Raw genomic sequence first — 23,888 nt, 5'->3', positions numbered from 1 at the left:
TGCAGGATTCATTTTCCAATATTAGGACCTACCTTCCATTTCATAATATCAGAAGTTTTAAATGTATAATTCTGTTTTTAATCAGTATGGCTTTGGTCTCATTAGTACTTTAATAAACATACTTTAATATAATTAAAAGCAATGAGAGAGAATTATTGAACCTAAAGCAGATCAAGAAAGTAATTGCCTAAGAATTCACAATCTCCTTCCACAAAATAAGATTAGGTGGTAGTTCCAAGATGAGATTTAAGCCTAAAAATTGTTATTCATATGAATTGTTTCTTTTATTGACTATGGATATGGACAAAGTTTTTTTTTTTTTCAATTTTAATTCTTTCAGTTTAGGATCTATTCTTAAAAAAAAAATTACATAGTATGTTTCTTTAAGCTCTCTCAGCTACTCCAGTGGAGAAGAATCTATCTTGTTTTTTAAGGTCTCCCAAAGTAAATTACATAGTCCTTTGTAACTTGTTCCCTGGTCCATCAATTCTAAGAGTAAGGAAAGTCTTCTTCCCATAGAAGCCAACTATCCTATAATTTGATTCTTTTTCCTCCGTCCCCCTCACAAAATAGTCAATTCTGTGCAGCACTGTTCTCTATATTATAAATGAGCTTGTTCCTGAAATGTGAATACAACAAAGCTGCTCTTTGCCATACTAAATAGTAAACCTCAATACTTTTACAATATTTTTTTTAAGTTTATTAAATTTCACTCATTTTCTTTGCTGAGCCGTCTCCAAAATTTACATATCCTTCCCAACTTCTAGGAGCCTCAGGTATTAAGTTAAATATCCATTTTTACTTAAGTATAATGAAGGATTAAATGACTGACACTCACAGAAACAATGCAGCTAATATAATCACCTTGATAAGGACATCAAGATCAGGTCAAAGCATTTAAAAAAAAAATTTCTGATGGGTTAGAGCTCTTTTCCCTCACTATGAGACTGGGATAAGAGTGGGCTGGAACACCTACGTTTTACAGAGTGTATTTCACAACAAGAGGAGAGCAGCAGGACAAAGTCAAGAACAAAGTCAAGAACTGGCCTCTCTTTTCCTTTATAACCCATTTATTTCCACATCCCATTCAACAGCTTCTCCCCCAGCAGAGAAGTCAGGTGGAGACCAATTCTATTTTCTTGGGATTAAATAAAAACACAAACAAAAACCCTTAAGATATCTCCTCATGGTAGAAACAAGTTTATAGCAGACATAGATAACTATCAGCATTAAAGAAAGGGTTTCAGGCTTTTAAAGAAATATTATCGCGCCGACATGGTTAATTTCCTGGCTATATCTAAGCACTGTGGCATGCTTTGAAGTGACAGCTTCTCCCTTTGGGGTTGCATTTCCCTAAAAGGCCACTGATACATGGGCCTCACGATGCAAATACTAGGCACCAACATGGACTACATGGAAAAACAACACATAGAAATCTACAGGCAAATAGACAGGAAGTAGAACAAGTAAGATACAGAAGCCTGGCTTGAATTTAGGCGTCACTGTAACTTCCTTTCCTTTCTTCATTTATCATATTTAACTCCTTCAGCACATCCATTTTTAATGTATCCCAGTGAGCTAACACAGTTTATCGCACAAAAGCCAGCTCTCTTCCCTGATTACGACAAATACAAGAGTAGGTTGACTGTCTAGACAAGAGGCAGAATTTGTTCCTATGTTTAGTGCCAAGCTTGACCGATTATCCTGAATTCAAGTACTGTATTTGGAAAGGCAGTTTGGAGAGAGTCTGAACTCAAGTCATCTGACTGCTTTTGCTTAACACCTCACTTGAATCTCAAGGGGCAAATGTTTTCAATTCTCAGGAACAAGGGACTGGGTTGGTTGCTTGTACTGATAACTTAAAAATGGTAGTGAACATGGAAAAATTGCTTGAATAGCGTAATAGGAAAAGGTAAATGAACAAAACTTTGTTTCAGATTAAACTGAAAAGAACCTAAATGCTAATAAGGGAGCGAAGACTCTGTCCCTGTCAGCCTCTGGTTTCCGCTCTCATTGTGTGAACGGCTCAAAATGGGCCATCAGAAGCCGTGTGGCCAGATTTATGCAGATGTTTCAGGAGACAGCTTAAAGAGGGTCTCAACACGGACAGCTTGCTCTAATAAGCTCTCAAAATAAATTGGAAGTAAAAGGAATTTTAAGCTACTGTGTAATATCAGAAACAACCAGTCCATGCTACACCCTCGGGGTCAAGACGATGGACTCACCCTGAGGCCCTTATGGCTGTGACTTCCACTGATGCCACTAACCAGAGGTTCCACTCGTGGGCTGAGGACTGAAGTTCTCTCAAGTGATATCTCTTAAGTACCTGCCTTGTGCCAGCTGTGCTGTAGGCCTTGACTTGAAAGGAGAACAATAAATTTATGCTTCTACAAGTTTACAGGTTGCTGGCAGAGGTGTCAAGTTACTAGGTAATAAAATACTCTGTGATAAGCAATAAGGTAAGGATGGGGACAGGGTACAACGGAAAACACAGGGATGACAGGTAACCAGTGCTGGTGAGTCAGGAAAGGCTTCTCAGCTAACATGATGTCTAAGCTGAGATCTAAAGGCAGAGGGCGCCATGTTTAGGTGGGGTGGAGGGTGTGTACACAGGAAAAGAGGGGACTACAAGGAGAGGGAGGTTGCCGGAGGTGTTACATTCAAAGAGCATGATACACGCAACAGCCAACAGCTTTGAAACGGGAAATATTCACCAATGCCCTCCTGGGTTCTACACCACTGCATTACGGCTATTACCATCTTTCTGAGCTGTGTGCATGACAAAAAGAAGTATAGAAATAAGTAGAAATGGAGAGATATTAGACCTGTCTTCTCCTGCCATGTCTCCCCCCTCCCCTAGTCTTCCAAGCTCAGCCCAGAAACCTCTGTGCTTCAGGCGCATTTTACAGACCCAATCTGAGATGCTCTCTGGAAAAAGGCATTATATATTTTCCATGACACTCACTTTGCACTTAGATTACAGTTTTTACATACGTTCACCTTGTTTCACATCTCCCAAACAAAATTAAATTCCATGGGTGTTAAGACGCACAGACACCCTTCTAGATCTTAGTAGTTGTCGAAAGAAGGTTTCAGACAACCAGGCCCTGGCACTCACTTGGCTGAGAATGATGGTTAGGAACATTCTGATTTCAGAGATGATACACTGGGAAAAAGTGTGTACCTGTGTCATGAAGTAGTGTAATAAGAATGATGAGACTGATACTGCCAGAGATTTTGACAACCTCTCCCTTTTCTGGAAAAGCAGCACTCTTATGCACTACTATGGGAAAGCAGATGACCACATCCAATTTAGAGATTAGTCTGGAAAAGTCTATCAAAGGCCCTTTACTCAAAAATTCCTCTTGTGAGATTTTTCCAAAAGAAAAAACAGAAATATGTAAAGACAGTAACAATTACCAATAGTTAACTTATTAGTAATACTTACGCTGCACCCACACACTGTTCTAAGCACCTGAGATAGATGAACTCTCATACTGTCCCCATGAACTAGGTACTACAGTTGCCCCTGTTTCATACAAGAAGAAACTGAGATCCATGTGGCAGACTTAAAGTTACACAGGGAGAAAGCAGTGAAGCAGAGACTTCCTGTCTGCAGTCTGTATACTAAATCACTACATTCTCTTCCCTCCAAAGCTGTACGGATCTTTATCCCAAGACTTTTTCATAATAACAAAAAAATTGAAAACAGCCTAATTTTCTAGTAATAGATGACTGGTGAAAAAAATTGTGGTATAATCATATAATGGAATATCATGCATCAATTAAAAGTGATACTATAGAAGAATATTTAATGAATTTTAAAGATGTTGTCAATATCATTAATTGTAAAAAGTAGATTAAAAAACGCATACCACATGACCCAATTTTAGCAACAGATTAGAATAAACCAGATGAAAGTGTCATTAATTTAGGTGTAAAATGGCCCAATATCAGCCACTGTCTATGGTAGATCCTAGTATCTGGGAAAGGGTGGGGAGAAGATGGAGAAGGAGAAAGACGGAGAGACAGATATCGAAAGGCTCTGTAGTCAAATGGGACCATCAGGTAACTCCAGGTCTTAAGACTGTTCGTGATTTGTCTTTTATTCATTTGGGTTAACTAGATTTTCTAAATTTTCTGTGGTCGAATGTATCCTTTCAGTGGTAAGAGAAAAGCAAGCAAAAAAGTGTATTTTTATATGGTTCGATCTGCTGAGCATTTACCATTGTGCTCCACAATTTACACACCTCTCTCCAGTCCTCACAGGACTGACGAGGTGGGTATCATCACCTTTAGCACATGGGGGATATTTAGGATGAAAACATTTAGGTAAAATGTCCAAACATACCCAACTGTGGCATCAGTACTCAAACCCAAGAATGTCTGCAAACAAAAGTCCAAGCACTTTTCATGAGGCCATTGTGCTCCTAAAGTAGTGAAATTATGTATTTTTGTTAAACATAATATCCCACAATTATGTTTTTCAACTCATGTGATCCATCGAGGTGGAACAGCCAATGATAAAACCTTTCACTGAGCAAGTCTATGGGGTCAGCCAGTGACTCAATATTTAGGGGCACTGAAAATAGGCAATTACATTAGTCGTGAGAACATAGGGCGTTTCTCAAAGAGAAAATAAAATTAAGGAGACGATTAGGGCTGAAGAGCTTCTGTAAATTGAAAAATAATTCTATGCAAACAAAAAGCTAGTGAGCTCACTGTGAAAACTGTATTGATACCATTAGCTGTCTTGCTAAGAAGTACTCTGACTTGAAAACTAAACCCAGACGGTACCTGCCACATGGCTGGCTCTTAAGATATATCTGGTGAGTGAATCAAAGTGACTGCACGCAGAGCAGTATGACTAAGTGTGACAAGCAGAGGAACCTGTAAAACCATCATCACAATTCTAGGTGCATTCTCTTCTCCTAACTTCACACCCTCAGTCCAATCTTCCATGCAAAGGACGGGGAGACAGAGAAGAGGTTCTAAGATAATGCTGAGTTTCGAACATGTGTCGACAGTGTGCAGCTGTTTTATTTTAACCTCACAATAGCTCGATGAGATAGGTATTATTATTCCAACATTTCACGTGAAAAATGGACTGAGATGATAATTTGTTCAAAGTCACTTGGCATTCAAGTGGCAAAAGCAAGGGTTCAACCCAAAACCATCAGTGCCTCCAAAGCTGCCATCTTCCCCACACCATGCAGACCATCCCAAGTGGATGATGCTCTTTAATTACAGGACCTCATATCAGTGCATATTTCTGGCTTCTGATTGCTTTTCAAAGGGGAACACTCTAGAACAAAAGTCTCACAGACGTTTGAGAAATAATCCTTGTTTGCCTAAAACAGCAGTTCCCAGGCTTCAAAGTGTTACTAGCAAGTTCATCTGAACAGTTGGATGAAGAATGTTCCAACATGTCCACAGCCACACACATACTGACAAAAACAAGGCATTAGAAAACATATCTGAACAAATGAGAGATGGTTTAATAAATCTCTTGTCTGGTGTAGACAAAGAATAAGGAAAGGAGCACAATCAGAGATACAAAGAAATGCCAAACTGGGAGATACTCCAGAGGAAGAAACAAGGGCACATTAATACAGTCTCACCCAAAGGACTCCGTCAGAGGAAACAAAAAAAAGGATGAAATCATTGTTCCCTTGGAGAAAGGAGTGATGTTTACCACCAAGTTCACCTTGTTACGAAATTTATCAATCATGAGCTGGCTCGAGGAGGAGATAAAGTCATGCAGCATTAGACAGACCTTGACCTTAGCAGGGACAAGGCAACTTCACAGCTATGGAGACTTGAACCAGTCTCTGACCTCTATACACTTAATTTTCTTTTTGTAGAAGAGGGATGGTGAAACATACTAATTACACCAAAAGTACTTGTTCTTATGAGTGACGCAGCACAGATCTGGTAGCAGCAGAAATTCTATTTTGTGGTTGACACAGTAGAACATCCCAGCCCAAGAAAAACATCCTCCAGCTGTATATGAAGCTGGAATAACATGCCTGTCGTGGGTTTGTGTTATTTGTTTGTCTTGCATGAATCATTCATGCCAAAAAGGACAACTTGGTTTTCACACTGTGAATTCCAAAAACAAATTGCCCTGTAACTCCATGAAGTAAAATAAAAAACAAGCTTTGGGATCACCCCTTTCATCCATTTTTATAAAGCCAATTGGAAAAAGCTCAGGCCTGCAGTGAAACCCAGTGCTAACTTACATCCTATTCTTAATTATCAATTAAGAACTAGATTCAGAAATTTCTCACTTGCTGATGATTAATGTGCCCAGAGGTGTCAGCTCATACATGAAGCTCAGAAATGTAAAAGGAGAAACTTGGAAACAAACATGTGAACTTCTTAGCTATCTTCCCCTTGGCATAAAGAAGTAGATAATCATAAATAAAATCTGAAGAATCCTATCATATTAGTAGGTACCGAGCCCAGGACTTGATTTTTCTCCAGTTTACCTATGCCCAGGAAGACCACAGAAGCAGCCCTGAAACACAATTTGAAGTATAAGGTGCTTCTGTAAAGCAATTGGTTCTGGATTATAGAGAACAACAAAAGGACCCAATTCCGTGAGCTGGTGTTAGATCTAAACAAACCCTAGATGAACTGAGCAGTCCATTTCTTGTTCTGTGTTTTTGTTTTGTCTTGGTTTAATACCTCTGGGATCTAAAAAAGTAAAACTGTAAACTTCTATGGGGTCCAAGAACCCTGTGGGTACGTCTCTACCAGATACAACAGGATGATGTACTGAATCTTGGAACTCATGTTTTTCACTGGGAAAGTGAAGTCAGTTTATAACACACGACAACCCTCACCAGGGTTGCTATTTGAAGTAACTAAGACAGTAAGTACCCTTAATATCTAAATGTCAAGTATCTATTAGGATGTATCAGTCAGCTGCTACACAGATTTAATATATTTTTACGTGGAGTTTGGCTGTGATGTTTGTCTGCCACTGACTTGAAACAGGAAAATTTATCAGCACGAGAGAAGTGAATAAGGAAGAAAGTTCAGCCTTTCATATTCTTATATAGAGAGAAAGCACAAATAATTCACTTTCAAGAAAATATCTCTACAGAGCGAATGGCTTTTAGAAGAGGCCAAAATAATTTTCTGCTGTCTCAGAGGATAGAAAACCACGATTCTCCCTGAAATATATACCCTTTCTTCCCAAGCCTTGGTTCCCTCGGGGTCTTTTATCTCCCTGTGATTTCATTCCCTGTGCCTCAGGCTAACAAGGCGATGGTGTGTCATTCCCTTTGTTAATGTAGAAGAAAAGATCCTCATTGAAAACATCAAGTGCTTGAAAAATAAGACAAGTTTGTAAAGCTTCTCCATCCATGAAGAAGAACAATAAAAATGTATTTTCCAGATCCTCTGAAAGCACTAAAACCTCATGTCCTTCACATGTCAAAAACCCGGCTGGAGAGCTGACAGAGAGCCAGCAATCACCGCGGACACCCACCCAGGCCTGTTTATATGAATATGATTCAGTGGCTGAGAGAGTACCTTTATTCTTCTTTAGAAAATGTTTATTAAATGAATCTTCAAAGCATGAACTGTCATTTTATAACTTCAGTGTAAGCTTACCCCCAAATTATGAACCAGAAAAAGGGGCGTGAAATGTTTATTCTTTAATGTGTCTAAATGTAAATGTTGATGTCTCTCCAGGAGACCACATTGATGGCCTTATTCACAGTGCAGGGAAATCTCAAGGATATAAATCGTAGGCTGGGATTAAGAAAGGGATTTGGAGGGATTACACTTATTCAGTGAAGTCAAAAGAATAATCACAACCTCGGAAGCCATTACAGGATATCTTGCTTTATGAAGTCTTGCTGTATTTTTGCTGTTTTGCTCACTCATTCTTTTATTAAAAATGTATTAAGCATCTTCGTTGGCTACTGAGTTCTGTTTATTGAGCACTTACTACTTGCTCCTCCCTAAGACCTGTGCTATAGCTAAGATTTCTTTGCCTCCTGGAAGAGACTGGCTCACAGTGAGACATCATAGAAGAATGTGCTAAGTGTTACAGTGCACAGGATGCTCAAGGAACACAGAGGACCTCTGGGCCGAGGGGAGCAGGGAGGAGAGAAGGCTGCCAGAGGAGGTGGGCTAGAGATGAGCACTGAAGGATAACTACTCATGACCACCATTGTGCATATACTTACAATCTTCACACCACATGTGAGAAGCCAAAGGGTGGAAGCCTTAAATGATTTGCCTAAAATCCAACAGGAAGGAAAACCAGGTTCCAAACCCTCAATGCTAATTGGATGGTCTGAAAAACTTAAGAGTTTTCTTGAGTGAAAACTACATAAGGCTACAAGTACTACTATAGCAAAGGTCCCTATACCCACAACCTAGAATTAACTGTTGTGAACATTACATCACATTTGCTTCATTGCTTAATGCAAGAAAAAACACATTGCAGATCAAGTTAAATTTCCTTTTGTCTTCTTTGTACCTCATTTTCAGTTCTTTTCCTACTCCGCCCCCAGAGAGAACCGATGTCATTATTTTAATGTGTATTCTTTTAGCCTGTCTGTGTGACCAGAAATAATATATTGCTTTATTATTTCATGTATTTATTAGGTTTACATAAAATGTATATATCACTGTGCATCTTGATTTTGTCACACAATATTATGATATTGAAATATACTAATATTGGTCCATATGCTAACACATTACTATATAGCAGTTTGTAGAAATGAAAGGCTATACAGCATTCCACTGTATTAACAGGCTCTAATAAATATATTTTTCCCATATTCATGGCCATTCTCACTTGTTTCCCAAATTTTCAGTTACATAGATACAAAGTCTTTATCCCCTAGTCCATGTATGCAAAGGTTTCTCCAAGGTATACAAATTACAAAGAAGTAAAAATAAGGTTACTGGATTATATGGTAGACACAAATTAAAATTTTACTCTAGAGATAGCCAAATTACTTTGTCAATTTACCTTCCTGAGAGCAGTATGTGCAAGCTTCCTTTCACATCTTCATCAACACTTGATATTGTCAGACTTCTTAACTTTTCCCAGTTAGATGGTTAAAAATGACATCCTGTTCCCTCACCATCCCCTTCACTGGTTATTACAAAGATAACATATTCTTATAGGCTTATTAGTCAATCAGGTTTTCTTGCTCTGAATTACCTTATTGTATGCTTTGCCTAATTAATTTATTTTTCATTATCTTTTGCCTTTTTTAAAGTTGTGGGGTTTTTTCTTATTGATTAGTGGGAGCTCTTTACATAGTCTATACACTAACCATTTGTTTTATATGTTGCAACAATCTTTTTCCACTCCCTTCTCTTTTAACTTTGCTTATAGTACCTCCTGTCTTAAAGAATTGTTTAACTTTGATGTGTTCTACATACCCTAAAAACTAATTTACAGCATGGATGAATCTGGTTTATGTAATACTAATTATACAATATGAGGTTTTTTTTATTTGTAAGTTTAAAGCTGCTTTTTTTTACATATAAAAAATCATAATGATATACTAATAGGAAATTCAAATCAATTTCATTAAAATTTAAACTTTCTTTGGAAGTTATTCCACTCATCCTGTGCAACAGTTGTGAGTGGTAAAACCTTTAGGTTTTTACAAAATTTTATGATACTCTTCATTTATGGTCCAAGAGCAAGGCTCTTAAAACCTCTACTACTTACTCGACTGAAAGTCTTTAAAACTAGGGTAAACATTGTTTTATAACGTTCTACCCTTTTATTAGTTTTATACCTGTCAAACATGATTACTTTGCTTACACTCAGAGTTGAGTAGCGTGATACCCTGAGTGACGGTGGGATGAGAAGGACAGAGAGGGACAGATGAAACTGGGCTTGGTGATCATGTTGGGGATTTGCATTTATTCTAACTATAGTGGGAAATACTGGGGAGTTTTGGGAAGGGGAGCAGCATGCTCTGACTTTTGCAAGATCACTCTGGTCTCAGTAGAGAGAACTGACTCAAGTAGGGTCTGAGCAGATACAGCGGCAGCAAATGATCGTGAGTATCAGTTAAGAGAGGAAGCTGGCTTGGAGTGAAGTGGCACCAGTAGGGAGGAAGAGAAGGTTAGATTATCTTATATTCTGAGGTTGAACCAAGAGTTTCTGATAAATAGATGTAGAGGGAGATTACACAAAGTTAAAAAAAAAAAAAAGGAAAAAAAAAAATCAATGAGTGATGTGGAGTGGAGTCAAATAAAATGACAGCCCAGTGCTGTCTTTCCAGCCATGGCAAATGAACCAACGAGCAGGAGTAACATAAACATCTATAATGTTCTCACTATGCCTGAAGCAATATATACCAGACATGAACTCATCTGGTAAGGACATTCAGGGTCAGAGGATGGGAATAATGCAAAAAACTCTACTGGGGTTCTGTCTGGGAAGCCTCCTAGCAAGCCACTGTGGACAATGAGAGACTCCAGCTCAAGGAGGGTGTGGCCTGCAGGATGCAACAAGATGTCCACAAACAGCCGCTCCATCCGTTATCCAGTCCAGAGACCGGACTGATGCGGGGAAGTCTGGTGGAAGGCACATTTGTCACATGGGAAATGTTAAGTAAGCACCTTTCACTCAGCCATTATCATGCCGCCAAGCACAGTGCTGAGGGCCCAAAAGGTATTTCGTCATTTAATCTCCACAAGCACGTGAAGTAGATACTCTTCTCCGCTCTTCTAAGCATGAGGAAAGAGAGGCCCAGAAACAGCACAGAAAGGAGAGCCGATAGGACTGCTGTGATTCAGTTCCAACAGGGAGGTAGGTAGGGGTGGAGGAGAAGGTCTGCCCCTCCGGAGTGTAACCAGCAACAGCCCAGGTTTCAGACTCCTTCACAAAGGCATAATCAGCAGTTTCTCTGTGTGACCTCTATCAGAATATTTGGGCAGTCCATCGGTGAAAGTGGCTTTGGGCAGTTCTGACGGACCATTCATTCCAAGCTCAATCCTGCCCACCTACCATCAGTGTCCTGCCCCCATGCCAGTGAACCCAAATGATCCACTCTTATTCTTGCTGCCCCATCAACCTGATTTCTAAAGTCATCCTGACAGCACGATGGGCGTGTTAACGACTTGCCGTGAGGACTGGGCTCCAGCACCTCCTCTCCCCAGACAACATCGATCCTCTATTGTATCCAGTCAATAGACATTTACAGCAGACCTTGCTGGCGAACAAGTCAGCTTTTTGTGCCTTACAATTTCTGACTTGTAATATCCTTCAAATGGATTCGCCCATTCGAATATCCTGCAGGCAAACTCTTATTACTTACTCCAAGCAGCACAGTGAGTCTGCTTTATATAAAAGGTTATTGGTGTTCCTAATGCTATATCTGAAATATCTGTGAGCTGGTCCTGCCTCCTGGGTATGTTTTCACTCTTGCCAAGTACATTTACCCAGAAATGCTATTGGTGACTAAATAAACTCCAGTTTGGATTTTCCAGACCAAAATTAATTTTCATTTTTTGCCTCTACTTGGTACTAATGTCAAAAGCCCGGGGAACAGAGGCATTTGAAAACTATCTGCTGGCAGCTGGCTGATTTAGGACTCTCCATGTGCTCTGAATGTACCCTATAGCCAGAGGAAAAACAAAGTTCTCTGCAGACCTTTTGAAAACCATAAATAGAATTATATGGGTTGAGAGGACAAATGTGTGACTGCTACTCATATAAAAGGTTTAAAGGGTTTCCAAAACAAAGAAAGGTCTCAGGGATTGCAGACACTTATTTACTAGAGTAAATCACATACAGAATCATAGGGTTGTAAAGAACCGTAAATATAATCTGATCCCACAACCTGAACACTGCAAATGAGGAAATTACGAATTACAAATGCATCCTACCAAATTGGTGTCATTTTAAATGACATGTTAGTGTGCCCTCAGTATCTCTCAGGGACTTTCTTTTAATATCTGTCTGCTGGGGTCAGCCCTGCCTCCTGCTCTCATTCCCCTCCTTGTCACTTGCTCTTGTCACTTTCACTAAACCTCCTTTCCAACCTCAGGAGGCACCATACACTTGTGGTTAAAATTACTGGCTCTGAATGAGATGAGAGCTGGGCTCCACCATTTACCAGATGTATAGACTTGGGCAGCACACTTAATTTTTCGATGCCTCCACTTCCTCATCTATAAAATAGGAACAAGAATTGTAAGCATCTCATCTGTTTTGAGTATTAAATGAGGCTTTTGCTTTGAAGCCCTGACAATGATGCTAGGCACAGATTAAGCACTTGATAAAGGAGCACTATTACCGTCATCATCATCATCATCAACGTGCGCAGCCTCTGCTCCCCTTAGTACCGACAGATTATCTCTTCTTCAGTTCACCAAGAGAAGAAAGGTCATCAAATATGAACTCCCCCAGGTCCTCCTGCCCACTGCCTGCCAGCTCCTGAGCCCACAAACCTATGGAAACGCAACTACTGGGAATGGGAAGTACTTCTTGCTAATCCCTCCATCAGTGTCAGGAGCCCTTCTGTCTTCTCAGGAGCCATGGCCCCTCAATTAAATGACCTCTCAATTGAATCTCCAGACTCTCCCTCTTTTCTTTCACCATCCTCCCAGCCTCTTTCACCTTAAAACACAAACAAAAGCAAACAAGCAAATGCAAAACTTTCTTTTGAGCCTACACTTGTCGTTTACTGAATCCCTATCTCTTTGCTCCTCCTTGTTGATGTCCCAGATAAGTTTCCGGAAGACGAGTTTATCTTTGAGCGTCTTTTCATTACCCCTCACCCCAAGAAGTCTGCTTTCTGTCCCCAGCATACATTAGACCCTTCTCTCTAGTCCACCCAGAAAATCCTCTCATTACTTTACTCAACACCATTTCTAGCATCTTCAATCCACCTCTTCTTCTGAAGCTGTTCTTTTCCTCAGGATGAGATATTTACACTTCTGTCTACTTTTCTCCAGGCCGTGAGCTCTGTGAGCCCAGCAACTGTCCCTCATTTGTTTCTCTATCCACAGCACCCAGTATGGTTCCTTGCACACAGTAATGAAAGTTCCCATCATGAACACATGAATGACCTTCTCAGAAACATACGTTCAATCTCATTAAATGAAACAAACATTGACTGTGCTCCATCTGCATGCCAAGCACAGTGAAGGCTAAGGAGATTAATAATACACAGCCCCTGCCCTCCAGGAGCTGTTTATCATCCAGTGAGGGACGAAGAGAAATACAGGATTGATGAATAGGCAAGAGATATTGATGGCGGAGAGGAACAGAGAGAGAACAGGAAAGAGGAGGAAAGAGATGGAGGCAACATAGATTAATTCATACAGGCCAGGGGATACATTAGGAAGCCAATAAAAGTAAAATATGTATGTGCTTTTAAAAAAAATCATTTAATCAAATTTAAAAAGAAGCAATATGCCTGAATCCAGTCAAATAAATCATGATTTCACTCCAAGCAAACAAACTTTGTTCACTGACATAACTTGGTTTTTCAAAATACAGAGAATACATTGAGACCCAGGAACACTGACTATACAGTCACCACATACAGAAATCCTTCTGTCCACAGACAAGGTCAACAGTCATGCTATGTCTCCAAGGAAAGCCTTGTAAACCTGTCATTGTGAAGAGACCTGTCAGTCTCTTAATCTCCCTCGTATACTGGGAAGGAAAAAAAATACAGAAAGAGAGCTGTGTATGACAGTTATCAATTTATTGCCATTTGGCCATTTTATTTTACTTTATTGAAGTACTATCAGTTACAATGTGTCAATTTTGGGTGTATAGCACAGACATATATTCATTTTCATAGCCTTTTTCATTAAAGGTTATTACAAGATATTGAACATAGTTCAGGAACTTTTTTAAATCTATTTTTATATATACTGCATTTGGCCATTTTAGACTCAAAATGTAAATAAAAGGAGTTACTCTTCTAGCTAGAATAATTGATCCTGGTAATCAAGGGGAAACTGGGCTGCTGTTACATAATAGGAAAAAGCAGAACTCTGTCTGGAACTCAAGGGATTCTGTGGGACACCTCTTATTTTCCACACCTAGTAAAGAAGGTTAATGAAAAGTGTCAATAACCAAAAAAAAGCAGGAACACTGGGAATTCAGATCCTTCATGAATGGAGTTTTTGAGTCGTGCCTCCAGGTAAAGAACCCCAAGCAGCTGAGGTTTGGGCTGCGAGGGAGAAATATGGAATGGAGCTTAGAAGGAGGCCACGTATGCAAGGACAGCCTGCGACTCATCACAGAAAAGAAGCTTCTAGTAGTTTTTAACATTTTCTATTTGCTTGTTACATATATGTGTGTATTTGTAGAAGCTATTTTCTTTTTTCTCCTCTTTCTTTGCATTTTTATTTATTTTAGATACAAGTTGTTTGAAGATAACTTAAGGTAACAAAATATTCAGTGGAACTTCATCTGAATTTCAGGAAAAAATATATATAACCAGCAATAGATAAAATGACTGTTGGGACTAGCATCTCCTTATTTTGGGAAAAGAGTGAGAACATCTGAAGATAGCTGGCTGTATGTATCCTATTAGGTGGAACTGTAGAGTTGTTTCGTTGGTGTACAAGAATTCAAATGTGTGTAGAAAGGTGCACAGAGGAGTGGACCTTTTAACATTTTATAGCCTCTCAGGGCTAAATTTATCCTTCACTTGTATCTCCAGAAATGGGTATGGGCCCTTTAAATACTCTTCCCCTGCCAGCTGGCTGGCCATTAAGCACTTTCCACAGGGTGCTGGAGACACCCTGCAGGAGAAAGGTGTTTCCTATCATGGTTCTGGTATGCTAGCTCACCTGACTTCCACAGTGCACAGGCTTCTCCAGCACCAGCTCCTGCCTTGTAAGCACAGTGGGAGTGGCTTCTCCAGCATCCAGCTCCCACAGTGCACTGTGGCTGGCAGCACCCATCACCCCACAACTTCCCCTGACATCCCCCTTGGGCTTTGGTAACAGAGTGCTTCTGCTAAGACACTTCTCCAGGACAGCTTTCCCAAGCATCCTATAGAACAGATTTCTAGCAAGTTCCAGAGAGATTTCCAGCCAGCTCCGCTAAGGGTACCATGGCAGCCTCTCTGCCATTCAGTGAGCTGTGGCTGTGCTCCAGCAAGTCTGCATCACACCCCTAGGACTTCCTCTTTGGGTGTTCTACCTCAGCCCTAGGAGTAGTGGATGCTCCTTATATCTGCTATTACTGTATTCCTTTGAGTGTTATCTACTTCTTACTAGCCAATCTCTACAGCAACCCCCTATTATTAATTCTTTTTAACAAACTTCCCCTGTTCAAGTTACTATGTGTTCCAGGAGCAATGAGCATACCCAACACCCAAAGCTTGGTTTCTAAATACCATTCTTCAATGGCTCATTCTAGTACTGAGGCAGGAAGAACACAAAGTGAGATTGGAGTATCCTACAGTGGCAGAAAGTAAGGAAGTGCTCAAAAGGCCAAACAAAACAACCAAACAAAATGATGGAGGCATGTCAAAAGGATGCAGAAGCCACCTACCAGAACTCCTAACTGCCAAAGATAGAACAATTTAAGCAACAAAATAATATAATGTTGACTAAGAACCCAAAATGTCATGTATCCAAATTATACAAATGATTGATTAAATTGGGGAGAATAAATAAATCTTCCCTGCAGAAGAGTTCCAAATAACATACACAGATATTCCTCCTCTCAAAGACATGGAGCTTAATCCCTTAATCCCAGTAGGCTAAATTTAGTGGCTTGTTTCCAGAGAACAGAAAAAGGAAAGGGAAAAATAGTAACTTTATGTGGAGAAATATGGTAAACACTATACATCACCAATGATGAAGGTTAACCAAGTGATGGCATCATCAGTGACATCATGGGAATGTCATCATACTCCCAACATGATGTTAAGAGATGGGCACTCCAAATCTGCAGTGTTCTTTTCAAAACCTGTGACCTAGTCTAGTCATGAGGAAAACAGACTGGGGGACATTCTACAGGATACCTAGCCAGTTCTCTTCAGGATTGTCATGGTCATGAAAAACAAAGACTCAGAATCGTCACAGACCAGAGGAGATTGGGGAGACATGACAATGCAGTGTAGTGCCCAGGACTGGATCCTGGAACCGAAGGAGGACATTAATGGAAAAAATAATGAAATCCAAATAAAGTCTAGAGTTTATTGAACTAACTGGTAGCATATTAATGTTAGTGTCTCAGTTTTGACAAGCCAATGGTGACTTAAGATGTTATCAAGGAGAAAACTGGGTGCAGGTAGGTGGAAATTCTCTACTCTTTTTGCAACTTTTTCTATAAATCTAAAATTTTTCAAAAATAAAAGGTTTACTCAAAAAAATTATTGCAGTTTGTCTACTGATTGGACCTGGACTAATACAAGGAACTGGTCTAGCTAAAAAAAAAAAAAAAAAATTGTTTTCTGGATCTAACATACATGCTCAAATATATGCATAACAATAACCAGAGAGGAAGGGATATGGAGATAGAATCCTTGGGAATTCGGCCATTTTAACTCTGCTACTTAGTAGATTACTAGGGTGTGCAGTTGCTTCAAGAATTATCTGCTCCTAATGAGTGATATTAGAGTAACTGCTGCAGACAAACTCCAGGAAACAAAACACAGTGCTCTGGCTCAGAATAGCATTTTCCTACGTGCTTTAAAAAAGGAGTCAGAAGTGTTTCCTTAGAATATCTTTAAAGACTTCAGATATCTGTCCATGTTTATTTATGCTTCTGTTCATTATAAACTAAAAGTTGCCTTAATATCATCTTCTGGGATTAAAAGAATATGTATTATCAGAATTCTAGAGGCTTCATTCAAAAGTCAGTCAACTCCAAAATAAAGAACAGTTTATTTTCTAGATGGCCTCAGTCAGTTCAAAAACCTATGTACACTTTCATTTTGTTCACACATTCTTTAGTCTAATCCCTTAGTTTCAGGTAGGCTGCAGCTCTTAGGGGACAAAGTATGATAACAACTAAAATTATTCCACAGCATTCTCACCCTGAAATTACTAACAAACTCATTTCTCAAATGAAGAAATATATCCATTCTTCTCTTTCCTACTGGTTTATATAATAGTATTTAATATTATTTAAAATATTTTTATATATTCTATTATATATATAATAATACTTTTTCTTCCAAATGTGTAGGCACAACTGTTCTTTAAGCTGGAAAAGTCAACGAAAACAACATCCCACTTGAGGTCGCTCGGCTAGAAAAGTGGACATGAGCCAGGTCCCACATCCCAAACACTGTGCCCCAACAGCATGTGAACAAAATGCCCACTTTCCTCCTGATCTCCAACAGAAGGAAAACAAAACCCTGAAAGACAGTTACCCATTGCAATGGGAAGCCTGTCAGGGGCAGAAAGACACACATACAAACACACACACACGCACGCACGCACACACAAGCACTCTCTGTTCAAGACATAATAAAAAGGCTCTTTCACATGCAGTGTTCTGTACACTGACAGCACAAGGACTTCCCCTGGAGATGCTGTTTTAGAGACAGCCAAGAGATCACAAGTCTAAAACAAGCAGTTCTCACAAGATAGAGTCATCTCCCCAGTCAAAATGGAAGTGAGTAAAAATTCCTAAAACGAGCTCATCTAGGCTGGTACTTTTGAACTAGTTTCAGAAAATTGTTTGGTAGCCACGAGGACAAATTTGTGTCGTCATGAGAGCCTGCTCATTTTTAAAAGTAACACTTCCTTTCTCTTAGTGTTAACGTTTCATGCATTACAATTTAGTTGCACTTCAATTCCTTCTCACATTTTTTTTTCAAGGCAAAATGAAGTATAAAGGAACAGGAAGAGTACACAATCACACACGCAGCAAACCTACATTTTAACTGTGAAATTTACAAAAGCAACTGTATTATATGACATTCCATCATTTAATCCTCATAATAATGAATATAGGATTTTAAGAGCAACCTGCTTATAGTCCAAAATACCAGCATCTTAGAATTATAATTCTAACATAATAGAGACAAATGATACACTATATTATGAACTGATTTAATATCAAAATGTTTATGATTTTACCATTTATTACAAATAATTCTCCCCAGTTACCTGAGCAAGTACTTATTTGCACCTCAGAATTCAGAGATAAATAAGTATGTTAAGTACTGAAAATATCAGTTTTACTTCTGCTTTAAAACCAACAAGTGGTAAATTTTTCTCACCAAGAAAATATGTTAGATAAATAAACAAGTAAAAACAAATGTTAGAATACAGTGGCTATATTACTGCAACTGCCTTACTGAACTAAGGAGTCTTAAATTCTGGACCCTACTCTGGAAAATGCATTCATATTCACAGAAGTATCAGAATCAGATTATTGAAATCTCCTTCTTTCTAAGCATCTTTCTTTATACTCTATTAGTAACAGTTCTGTGCATAACACATGCACAGATTTAAAAGAAACTGTATTTGTGAGTTGGATTGGGAAACTACACCATGTTCTACGTCGGGCTAAAGAGGTAAACCCGTGGCTCATGTAGTCTGCAGACAAGGGGCCCATACAGCAAAAAACATCCTGAGACAGACAGCAGCAGGTGGAAACTTACCACTGGAGCAGTTGGTCCCACCCCAGCCAGGCTCACACTGACAGGTGTTTGGAGCAATGCAGCGACCATGGACACATTTATCAGCACAGTGGGCTGTCAGAGAGAAAAATCAATCAAACAAGGAAAGTTGGCACAAGAAAAAAACCCCAACAACACAGCTGTTTCACATCTCAGTCTCAAGTATCACTTAAAAACAACATGCATGCTTGATAATTTTCTTCAATCCATTCCTCAGCCCTCTTACAGTCCTCTGTGTAACCAAACAATTCCCCTTCTTATTTTGATATCGCCAAGTAAATTCCTTCATTTCTACTATTTAATTCTACTTCATGCTAAATTAGGAAAGAAGTTTCAAGGAAAATTGCCTAATCCATTTCAAAAAATTATCAATGACTACCAAATATATCCTTTTTGTTTCAGGAGGAGCATATGTGGATGCAGAAACAAATCACAAAGCAAGATCTCAGGACTCCAGAGCAACAGAGTAGACCAAGAGGCACTCCCTTTACATAATACCTTCACTTGAAACAGTAGTCAAATGTCTTTGTGCGCATATTATTCACAACTATGACACAGCAGAATTAGATGCCCTTTTTCTATTGAGGAGAATATTCGAAAAATGTCACCCAGGTCTTTAGAAAACAGTAAAACTCAATTCCTCTTTCATTAATGAACATCATAGGTGTGACCCAACCCGTGAAGATAAGGAGTATCATTGCAAACATGAGCAGATGGGTAGTCTGATGATTTCCAAAGCAAAGTTCAGTGAGCTCACAAAAAGAGACATCATAAATATGCTATGCTGAACATCAACATTACTCTCAACCTTAATGTCACTCGTGTTGGTTAAACCTTCTTTAAAATACCTGGATATATGAGTAACTGTGAGAACATATTGGAAGAGTTTGGATTTTCAGGTTTTCTAAAATTTTATTTAAGGATAGGATAAGCTATCCTATGCTTTAGAGGTAAGTTTTATAAATTCGTGTCTTATTACAGAAGCAAAACAGGTCTACTGTCCAAATATAAAATGCCAATAAGCAAAATATACCTGTTTCTTTTTCTTGAGGAAGAAAAATGTTTTTCAATTTGCCTTTCCACTTAATTGAATAGGAAAAAAATTTTTCTATGCCATTAAATATTCTTCTGTGATATTTATATGTGTGTATAGTCTAAATTGTGTACACATTTATATAGTATATAAATATATATTGTCTAAATTGTGTACACATTTATATAATATATAAATATATATTGCTGGGCCAAAAGTGATAATCACTTCTAAGGTTTTTATCAAAAAGATTTAGACATAAAAGACATAAGAGAAAGGCATCTTAGATGAAGAGAAAGCAAAAGCAAGAAGTAGAAAGAAAAGCAAATGGAAATGAGAAGATCTTTTTGGGTGCAGTGTTTGGAGCAATAGCTTCAGAAGAGAGGGAGACACTTTGAAATCCAAACTAAGGTGTCAAGACTTTACTCTGAGAATTAACTGGAATACTCTAATGAAAGATAGAAATTTGTTTCAAGAAACCACCAGGCAGAGGACATCACAACAGAATAAAGTGACTTAAATTTCGGGAAGAGGTTCATTTTCTGTTGTTACCAGAATAATTCTTTAGTACCCAGGCAATTTGGTGACGGGTGCCGGGCCAGGTGAGCTAGAGATTTTGACAACAGAGTTCCAAGGAGATTCTTAGCAACTTCATAATATTTGATAAAGACAATTACATATGTAATTGTAATTAAAAACAAAATCTGCCTGTAACATATGAACACACTGCCCTACAACATGTTGACTTATGCTGCCAGGTTAAGTTGATAGTGCCAACCTCAGGGGTCTGTGCCTCCTGCCATCTCTATGCATGCCTGACATTGTAGATGTGTTGTTCATTTTTAGAGTCATAGCTCTGTACTGTTATTGCTTTAAAATTTATGTAGGCACATACAAACCAGCAAAATACCTTAAGTGGAGCATGCAAGTGTCAATTTAATGCCATGGAAGGCTCAGGTCTAATTGTGCAGGGCATGCTCTGGACGCTGTACCACACTATGTTATCTGGTACCACTTGCACCCAGGACACTCCCATCTCACAGAGAGCTGGCACCGACTGTAAAGACGTGGACAGGAGAGTGCTTGGTCTAACTTGTCTTAGGTATTGATGGTATATGTGTTCCCAACATGCTGTTAGTGATCAGCGTTCAGACCCCGAATTCCCAATTTCACCTTCTTTAAGACACTAAAACTATTAAAAATTTGGTTTGTATATTTAAGAAGTTTAAAAAATCAGATACTATTTGTCTTTAATAAGAAACAAGAATTTTCTGATACTGTGCATTTAGAAGAAAACACAGAAATTGTATATGGTGAAAACACTTCTTTTGAGGAAAAGAAGTGTCACCCATATTCTCAAATGGTAAATTTTTGTGTTTATTTAAAATATTCTTGTTCTCATCCATCACTTTATACTAAGGAAATGTTATAAATGTTAAGGTATAAGGTAAATTTATATTAATAAAATAATATTTTGCTTTGATATCTTGGGCACCTATATAAAATATAATTTGATGGAAAAGTCAATTCCACCATTTGAAAATTTGAAACTCCCTGGGTTCCCGAGACACTGGGTTGGAAGACAGCAACCTGGGATTTCATACCTGCTGGGTTGGGGTGGCCAGGAGAGTTGAGTTTGGGTGGGTGGTTCAATGGGCTGGTCTTAATTTGTCACTCTTCTTTTCCTCTCTCCTTTCATTTTTTTCACTCCTTATCTTCCCCTTCACTTTCTTTTACCACTCATCTTTCTCTCCCCCAAACTACTTCTTTGCTATGCATAGTCACCATACAGGCTACAGATTAAACTTTGAATTTAGCTGTAGTTGTGTTAGCTCTTAGCCCCTGAGTGATCCCAAACGATTTCCCCTGTACCCACCTGAATCAACCAGAAAAAAGGTAAGATTGAACAAACAGGTCTAGCACCTTACCTCCAATATCAAGATGACCTTTACTAAAATGGATAAAGAAATGCATGATTTAAGTTAAGCCCGTGTCCCAGAAGGTTATGAATCAGAATTGCATGTGCTTGGATCCCAGTTGATTGTTTTTTGTGATTCTTGTTTTGTTGATTCCAAAAAACGATATTAAGTGTATTTCTACGTGTAAAAACTCAAAGGAGATCTGCTTCACAATGCTTTGAGATTACTGAATAATTATACGAATGTTCTCATGTTTGATTCCTGATGATGCAAACTTTGTGTTCTATGAAAAGAACACTCAGAAATCCAGTCAATTATAATAAATGGGAAAAATCCCATGATGTAATTTTTAAAATCTAGATTATTTTTATGAAGAATTATTTTTACGAAGAATTTATAAAGTATAGATTACATTTATTATTTTCTTGAAATAACATTTGGCTAAAGTCTGAAGCAAAATGTAAATAGATAGTTAGCAGAAAACAAATTAGTAAGTTAATTAGGAATTGAAAGGGGCAATCTGCTTTTCTAATGATTTTTTTTCTTAATTAAAGCTAGAGTCAAAGGATCACCTCTAAGCACTGAAGCCTAAAGTCAAATAATGATCTAAATAATGGAAAATGTTGTTGGTATGGGTACTCAAAGTAAAGAACACAAAATTCTACTGCCGTGGTGCAGAACTGTCACCTGGCATTAGATGGCAACACAAGTGCCAGGTCCATCCATTGCTCTCTCCTGTGGCTCTGGACTCTCCCCATGTAGCAACAGCTCTCACCAAGTACCCACAAGGCCAGCGGGAGCAAAGGGAGACAACAGAGGAGAAGAGTGCAAGCTAGAAAACACTCTGTTTCCGATGTCCCAACTCACCCAGTTGCTGGCACACTAACCATGGGACATGTGGTGACAAACACAGACCCTCCCTCTGGGAAAATGGCAGAGCTAGATCCTTCCCTACCCCATCTTCCCTCTTTCAGCCTCAAATGCCACCAACTCTGGGTGTCTAACTTTCATGACTAACAAACTCCATGTGAGAAACCAAGGTGGGTAAAAGACATCAATTTGTTGTAGAGAAAATTCCAAAGTCAGCTGGAAAAGAAGAAAGGGGACAGAGGTCCCCCTTAGCAAATGTTCAGCAGCTTAGATTTCAAGGACAAGCACAAAAGATCCATCATAAGTATGACTTTCTCATCAGTAGAAACTGTCATTTTATTCCCTATCCATGTCTTTTCTTATTTTAAAAAAGGCAATTAAAACTAGGAAAATACTAGTAAAGACAATCTATTCAATATGATTACTTTTCACACATCTCTTTTAAGAAAATCATTAAATATCATATTCTGAGTTTTCAGTAATCTTTTATAGAGGCCAGATATAAGCTAAATATGTGGACGCATACTTGGTACACTGCTGCAGACACATCAAGTTGCAAGGAGCAGCCAAGGCATCTTCTCCCTCGAGAACTGGGGTGTGGAGGGCGGGCAAGAGACAGTAATGAGAAGAACATGCCACGTCTTTGATGTTAAAGCACTGGACAGCCTGTCTGCCTGATGGACAGGTGAGGGCTGACCTGATGACCCTGGAATCTTCTCTAATTAGGCTCCTGTTTCAGCCTTAGTTCCTAAATCCATTTAAACCCCACTACCAGTGACTGGACCTCATTCCATTCCCTTGTAAATACTTAGCTTTAAAACTGAGAGCCTCATATAATTTCCCTTTGGATTTACACCTAGGGTATGGCAAAAAGGTAAATGTTAAAAGTAGGCAGACTAAAGACTCCTTTAAACCAATTACATCTCTAAATAGTACCCACTGTTGTCCTAAAGGATATAATATAATCAATTCATTTAAGTTAATTTGAAAAATGTTTCCATGATCAAAGTGTCTCTTGAAAATAAGTGTCCAGTAAAAACACAAACCTTCCAGCTAATCTATCTTTCCTCAGAATTTTGCTTTTATTTTGGTGTTATGAATAAAGGGCACAAATCACATTTTTTTTTTTAACCGAACATCATTCCTGCTTTTTTCAGACAAGAAAACGGAGACTAGGAAAATGCAATGATTTTCCTAATATTCACAGCTGGCATTAGAGGCAGAAGTAGGAGAGAATTCAGGTGCCTGAATCCCAGTGGACCAAAACTTTCAATGAGTGTGAATGGAGGTGGGGATGCAGGGGTGAAAAGGATGGTAGAGGCTGTGTTGGTTCAGGTGCACTAGATGGCTGGGAGTCAGAAGTTAGAAGATTCAACTGAGGAAGAGAGAGAAAGCAGAAAGTTAACTTTCAAGATAAACTTTATCCACTCCTTACTTCTGTTTGAGGCCAATTAT

General features: G+C 38.8%; 1 protein-coding gene across 5 annotated transcripts in view; it reads right to left on the bottom strand.

Annotated features, from left to right (window-relative positions):
* Nucleotides 1-23,888, bottom strand: part of MEGF10 (multiple EGF like domains 10) — a 243,698-nt gene that overhangs the window by 59,736 nt on the left and 160,074 nt on the right. For all 5 annotated transcript variants that reach the window (XM_032476627.1, XM_032476626.1, XM_006191456.3 and 2 more), the window contains one exon: nt 18,594-18,686. In XM_032476627.1, coding sequence (XP_032332518.1) covers nt 18,594-18,686 — 93 coding nt within the window. The remainder of the gene's footprint in view (nt 1-18,593; nt 18,687-23,888) is intronic.

This window comes from Camelus ferus, chromosome 3, assembly GCF_009834535.1.
Source record: "Camelus ferus isolate YT-003-E chromosome 3, BCGSAC_Cfer_1.0, whole genome shotgun sequence".
In the NCBI taxonomy this organism is placed as follows: Eukaryota; Metazoa; Chordata; class Mammalia; order Artiodactyla; family Camelidae; genus Camelus; species Camelus ferus.
This window is presented reverse-complemented; position numbering and strand designations above follow the sequence as displayed.